The sequence below is a fragment of the Micromesistius poutassou genome (genome assembly GCF_964030765.1).
Source record: "Micromesistius poutassou genome assembly, chromosome: 11".
NCBI lineage: Eukaryota > Metazoa > Chordata > Actinopteri > Gadiformes > Gadidae > Micromesistius > Micromesistius poutassou.
The window spans coordinates 3675950-3683284 of NC_140281.1; the positions used below are offsets into that span (position 1 = coordinate 3675950).

A 7335-nucleotide genomic window follows, 5' to 3' on the forward strand; every position below is an offset into this window, starting at 1 on the left:
CTAGAGGTCACAATAACAGGGATGAGAAGAGACATATCACATCACTGAATATGACTGAAGTACCCATCTAGTATGTTGACATGATTTGTTATATGCACAATAGTTTCTCTGGGATTGGCATATGTCCTAGGGTCCTGTGACAATGAACCTTTCAACTCATTCCACTATGGGATGTGGGCAACTGGACTGGAGAGTGAATGAGGCAAAAACACGAGAGCAATTCCAAAAAAAGAGTGAAGTTTTATTCACTTCCCAAATTAAAGACTGAACCATAAATAAACTAAACAAAATCCCTTGGTTACAAACTATATTTTTCAAGAAGGAAAAACTTAGCAATTTGCTAGCCAAGCCTTGGCATAATTTAGCATAACAGACAAGTACTGTGCAAGTACTGGCCTCGCATCAAGCCAGTCTTACCTTTCCTCTCACAAAAATCTAACACAATTTTACACTTCCTTTAAGTAGGCTCACTAATTAGTCTCAGCTGGACCAATCAAGGCCAGTTAGGGCATACCATTTACCATGGGGAACATTCCCTGGCCAAGGCTGCATGCGGCACCCCTACTACCCCCTACTGCCATGGAAGTGCCAATAACACAATACACCGATCCTCTGGCTACAAATGAGAAGGGTTTCACTTTCTCACATTTCCATCCCCCTCTGAAGTCTCGGCACCAGGGTGGTGAGACAAAAACAGTCCGTGAGGGCGGACAGACTCCGACAGTTTGTGAGGGCATACAGACTTTGACAGTTTGTGAGGGCAGACAGACTCCGACAGTTTGTGACGGTGGACAGACTCCGACAGTTCGTGATAGGTGGACAGACTCCTCGTCTCTGGCGGCGGCCTCGTCTCTGGTAGTTCTTCCACTTTCCACATGGTTCGGTCTTTAATTTGGGAAGTGAATAAAACTGTTTTTGGAATTGCCCTCGTGTTTTTGCCTCATTCACTCTCCAGTCCAGTTGCCGACACCCCATAGTGGAATGAGTCGAAAAGTTCATTTTCACAGGTCCATTATGGAAGCAAATGTTGTACAATATAGAATGTTGCTAAATATACATTTCAATTTGAGTATTAAGCTACCTATCATCAACCTTTATCAGGCCAAAGGAAATCTCACTTTCCAACCATTGCATTCAAAAGTATATATTTTTTACCCCAATTTGCCAAAGTTTTTTAAAATGCATTTCTAACCGATATTGTCTCCTAGAAACAGAATCTTACCGTTTAACCCAAAGTTGGGGGTGTCTTGGATGTCGTGGAGAAGCCGATGGAAAGAAGGGGTTCGGTACGGAGAGAGAGGAGAGGTCTGTGGTCTGTTCAGAGAACAAGGTGGACGACACGAGCGCTAAAGACAGGAGATGGGGAGGGGGTGGACGGGGTGTGGCGGTCTGTGTTTGGAGGGGTTTAGGACGGAGGTGTGTGTGTGTGTGGGGGGGGGGGGTGTATAGGAAGGAGGTGTGTGTGTGTGTGTGTGTGTGTGGAGGGGTGGTTATGGGAGAAACGTGTGTGTTGGGGGGGGGGGGGGGGGGGGGGGGGCGGGGAGGAAGGTGTCTGTGTGTCGGGGTAGGGGGTATAGGAGGGAGGTTTGCGTGTTTGTGTGTGTGGGGGGTTATGGGAGGGAGGTGTGTGTGCGGGGGGTCATCTTGTCTCATTGTGTATGCAACAACAGTGGCAGGACAGAAGAGGCTGTCAGTCACAACACAGGCCGCTCCGCTCCATCACACAATGCCACACGTCTCTCTCCCCCCGTAAGGAGGAGGGGGCCGGTTGGCACACACCTGGGGAATTTAAATGACAGGTCTCAGGTCCAATCGGGACGCTGTACCCGAGCCGGACCTTCCACCCGGTTTCCAGTAAAATGCTTGAATTGACGTGTAACAGAACACGAGTTGATGGTTTGCGAAACAAAAAGGGTTAACTCTGCAGAAAGATCCCAGCTGGTCTTCAGACAACGCTGTGGTCTGAGTTGGTGATAAAATAATCATTGGGAAAAAGGAGACGGAGACATAGAGTTAGCCTAGCCACACTCACATTGTATAGAAAGTCTAGGAACACCAAGACCTGTTGTGCTGTTATCAGACTGGACTATGTCACCCAGATCTCATCCCTCTTCCTCTGGTCCATGAGCTTTTTCTCTCCTCCAAACATTTAAATCTCTAATCTCTTTTTACATCTAAATAACCTGGGCCATGTTATTTTGGTTCCTTTTTCCTTTTAATATGCCCCATTATATAAATAATAATAATAACTTTAATCACATTTTCCTCAATGTCCTTAATGTCTATATTTCTATATGAGTGTGTGTGTGTGTGTGTGTGTAGGGCTCTAATGGCCGTCAACATGAAGCCACTCTGTCGGTGTTGTAAGCCTAAACACATGAACAATGAGTCTGTTGACCGTCAACACTCCCAGCATGGATCTGGATACCCATCCATGATCACGGCTCATTACACAGAGGGTGTACAAAATACTGAGTGAGAGGACTGGTGTGTATTGTCAGCAATAGAAATTGAGTTCTTGTAGGCTTATGAGAATGAGAAGGATTATGAGAATGGTGTTCTTGTGGATAATATTGATGCATGAATCGAATAAATGTCTCTAATTAACTTGTCACGTTCAAAGTCTAAATTGACAGTTTAAGCAGTCCAAACCGTTCAGTTCAAATAATAATTATCAAACATTTAAATGCATCTGAGTGGAAAATGACATTAAAATTGAACTAATTTCTTCATAATATTTACATCCCCTCTTCTTCATCTCCTCCTCTTCATTCCCTCCTCTCCTCCTCTTCATCACCTCACCCCCTCCTCCCCTCCTCTTCCTCACCTCACCCCCTCCTCCCCTCCTCTTCATCACCTCATCCCCTCCTCCCCTCCTCTTCATCCCCTCCTCCCCTCCTCTTCCTCACCTCACCTCATCCCCTCCTCACCTCCTCTTCATCACCTCCTCTCCATCCTTCCTCCTTCCAACCTATCGATCAACCGAACCAGCGACCTAAAATACCAACGGGGGGGGGCGTTTGGCCCACGAGAGGCCAAACGGCCCACGAGAAGCCAAACGGCCCACGAGAAGCCGCGGCCCTTCTGGCATCTGCCCAAATGCCAGACCGTCCAGTCACTGTATTCCTGACGTTACGTCACCAGTTGATGACGCCATGCGTTGTGTAAAAATGACAGATTGTTCGATGTAACCTGTTAAGGTTTGGCCGATTGGTGATTTGGATAAAAATAAGATGGAGGTTGTTTTGGAATGAACGTTGACGCGCACGTTGACGCGCCCACACACACACACGCACACACGCACACGCGCGCGCGCGCGCACACACACACACACACACACACACACACACACACACACACACACACACACACACACACACACACACACACACACAATCACCGACGGTCACGTCTTCTTTATTAAACACGTCAGTGTGTGTCTGCCCCGAGACATGGATCGATATTATATATCGATTCTTAACTCAATTGAGAAACCAAAAGGCATGCTAAATTAAGTTGCTCCCCAGGCCGTCCGGTTATGGAGGTAGATTTGTGTCTTTATTATGCAATCAAACAGAATAGGTTTGAGAGCAAAACTTTCCACACTGCAATCAAAAAATAGATTTGAGAACTTTTGGATTAGCAAACAAAACGTTTGGATTCGCAAGCAAAACTTTTGGATTCGCAAACAAAACTTTTGGATTCGCAAACAAAGCTTTTGGATTTGCAAACAAAACTTTTGGATTCCCATTAATACATTTTTAATCACATTTATTTTACTTGCAATAAAACATTTTTTGATTGCAGTGTCGATAGTTTTGCTCTCAAATCTATTTTTTGATTGCAGTGTGGAAAGTTTTGCTCTCAAACCTATTCTGTTTGAGTGCATAATAAAGACACAAATCTACCTCCATATCCGGTTGGCTCATCGACCGTCTTAACTTTGACCGTTGACTTTACCAGGTTACCTTGGTAATGTAGACCGTTAATGATCAGGCTGAATTAGTCAAGATCCATACGTGTGAATGAAAAATATTTCACACTTGAAAGTTTTTTTTTAAAATGTTATGTATTAATGTAGATCTATTCAATTATTTATTTGTATTATAAACGTCGACCATGTTTTTGGTGTATATTTGACGATATTTGAAGAAGTAGAAAATAAATAGAAATGTGGCTGTCGGCCTGAACCCACGTCTCGTCTAACACCTGACGTCATCACATCATTATGATGATGAAGGACGTTATCGTAAACGCCGTCGGCGCCATAACAATGAGACGTTGGCATTTCGAGGCGTTGATGTGAGTGTGTGTGTGATCCAGAAACATACACACAGAAACTCAAAGCTCACAGGACCTGGGTATGGTCCCACCACACACACACACACACACACACACACACACACACACACACACACACACACACACATATCTGACACGCGGGCGCGCCGGGAGATAATCAGACTCAATTCAGCCCGTGTCTCAATGTGTCTGATAATCATCAGTCTTTTGCACGCCTCTTCCAGATAACATGTACTTTTTAATGGCATGCAATGAGAGAATGTTTGTCATGACAGGTTTCAGGTTTAAAAGTGCAGGTTAGTGACACTTTACTGCCCCCTTCGCTGTGCACTGGCTGGTCTCCTGTCCCATGACGAGTTATAGATCTTTGTTTGACGGGAGCGGCATTAGGCCGACTACATTCCTCACTAAGCACCAAGAAAAATCTACAATCCCATCGCCATCCACGTTTTCTCTCCGTTTTTCTTAAGAAAACAGTCTCGTTGTTAGAAACAGCATTTGTTGTGTGCAAGTTAAAAAATAACAAATTCAAGACGTCTGTGCGCCCCGCTGAATATTCTTCTCGTTGACGTCAGGCTCTTCCGACGAGCAGAACAGGCCACCTGTTGATCTGAGAGGAGCCTCTCCGCTCTGTGTTCCCGATCCGTCCACACGGGGGCGCCAAAGACAGCCAGGACGGGCTCCTCAGAGCAGCGACGAGATGGTCCTGTCAAGAGAGCACATATGTCGATATTGTTTTTAGACAAACATACTCGACTACGATACGATATGAACAATACAAGTAAATAGACATATACATGTGTTTGCTCCCAGTAATAGGCCTATCGTCCACAAACTTAGAATACATTCTCCCAGTGACGTAGATCTCCCACCACTGCATGTGTCGGTTATGTCAGAAGCCCACCTCTCTGACCCCCTGGTAAACCGTAAGCTATTACTGACATCAATGTTTGGATGGCCCTGACTTTCCTACAGCCTTGCCCAGATAAGAACCAAGTCCTAGCAAAGAGAAGACAATACAAAGCAGACACAGAGCAGAGATCTTTGTCACAGACGATCAAATCTCTGATATAATCTTGGTTTTGGTTTTGAAAATGCCCTGAATGCACTTGTTAGGAATATCACTGAGGTCAGCTTGTGTCTTATTTCCCCACACCGGCTCCGTCCCGCTCCACGGTAGAATCGATTAGATATTTTATTTGACTTCCTTGAATATGCTTCTAAGTTCTGTTCCTGGCAGACACTGGATCCCTGGCTCTACCCCTGGTGTCAGGGAACCTTTAAGGCATCTTTCAGCACAGACTCATTTAAAAACGATTTTCAACCTTTATATCGTTTTTTTCCTTCCCTGCTTTGACTTTATCTATCTTATTTTATTAATTGATTGCAATCATTGATTACGTGTTGTATTTTTGTTTCTCCCAATTGTATTTTCTGAAGCTTAGGCCTTACCTTGAAAGAACCGTGAAAGACATTTGGATTTGATTTGATAAGATATAAGATATGACGATACATGATGTCTATTGTAACCCATGACTTTAAACAGGTGTCCTGACCGCTCAAGGTCAAGTCCTGACCACATACTGGGATATTGGCTGGTTTGGCCTATTGGATTACAAGGACATTTATAAATAGAGACCACAGTGCCCAAATCTCAGTGCCCACCAGTAGAAGGCTATGTATGTACTGGGCAGTTCCCAGTGTCCACCAGTAGAAGACTATGGATGTACTGGGCAGGGCCGGTTCTACACTGAATTGCGCCCTAGGTGAGACCTACTCCGAGCTCCCCCCTGTCAAGCGATTGTTGAAAGGGGGGGGGGGGGGGGGGTCCGTCCGCTCTTTAAGGGCGCCACTAGTGGGCGCCCCCAACACATTTTGGCGCCTAGGTCGCCTATGGCAATCGTCGGGCCTGGTACTGGGCAGCTCCCTGTGTCCACCAAAGCTTAAGAAATACGTTTCATAAACAGCACAAACACTGTCTCGCCTGTCATTCAATCTGTATGTTATATATGTTATCTATATTTGTGAATTAAATATGTTTTAGAGTTTCAGAGAAAAGAATAAGGTCTTACTGGTAGAAGGAACCAGAGATCTCATCGATGAGTCCACCTGAAAGAGAGGAGGGGTCAGTGTTCTGCTAGTATGTTCTATGTTCTGTTAGTAGGTTATTTGTTCTGCTGGTAGGTTATTTGTTCTGCTGGTATGTTCTATGTGGTATGTTCTATCTTCTGCTGGTATGTTCGTTCTGCTGGTGTGTTCTATGTCTGGTGTTGGCTGCAGGGTTGAAGGCGTTACCTGGTGTGCAGATGGTTTCACAGACCAGTGGACAGAGAGGACAGTACACACATCCCTGGAAAACACATCACAGTCAGGATCCCAGTGGCCACCGCCTGCCCGTAACTCATAAACACAAATAATAAAACCTCTGTCTGAAAGTATAAGCCTGTGTGGGGGAACACCTTCAATAGCTACAGTAAGAAAGTTACTTAGAGCCAGTATGAATATCAGATACTGACATTAAGGAGCAGGTAAGGGTTAGGGCTTATCAGGGCACCCTGAATCTCACAGGCTCACAGCCGAATTACACAGGCTAAAATAAGGGGTTTGCTACTTGGCTACAGGTTGGATTGCAGATGTTATGGTTATAACCCAGGAGCTTTCGGCTAGGGAACTCCTTAAACGTTCCTCTCTCCTGAACCTTCTACAGGAGGACCTGTTGAGTGTTCCTGGCTAGGTATCGCTGGTGGTTAATGGTTCCTCTGGTTCTGTACGTACAGCGCAGTGTTGGCAGTGGTCTGAAGCGTCTCCCTCTTCACAAGGACAGCTCTCACAGCCGTCACAGTGCTGAAGAATGAAGGAAACACATCATTACAATTCACTTCCTTTCACTGTATTGTTCTTTACAGTGTCGTTTTGGCACTGGTACACACACACAAAGGTACACAACAGCTTCAAGTTGTACAGTACAAGTTTTGAGAAATGAACAACACATTATTACTAGGGTATGGAGTTGGATGCCTGCTTACAGTTAAC

The 7335-nt window shown here is 45.1% G+C and overlaps 1 protein-coding gene across 1 annotated transcript in view; it reads right to left on the reverse strand.

Moving 5' to 3' along the window:
- Positions 1-4553: 4553 nt before the first annotated feature.
- LOC311355692 (uncharacterized protein) overlaps positions 4554-7335 on the reverse strand; it is a 5303-nt gene continuing 2521 nt past the window's right edge. Inside the window, exons 3-6 of the mRNA XM_084475500.1 lie at positions 7078-7146; positions 6598-6652; positions 6375-6411; positions 4554-5008 (exon numbers count right to left, since the gene is read on the reverse strand). Coding sequence (XP_084331626.1) covers positions 4987-5008; positions 6375-6411; positions 6598-6652; positions 7078-7146 — 183 coding nt within the window. The 3' untranslated portion in view covers positions 4554-4986. The remainder of the gene's footprint in view (positions 5009-6374; positions 6412-6597; positions 6653-7077; positions 7147-7335) is intronic.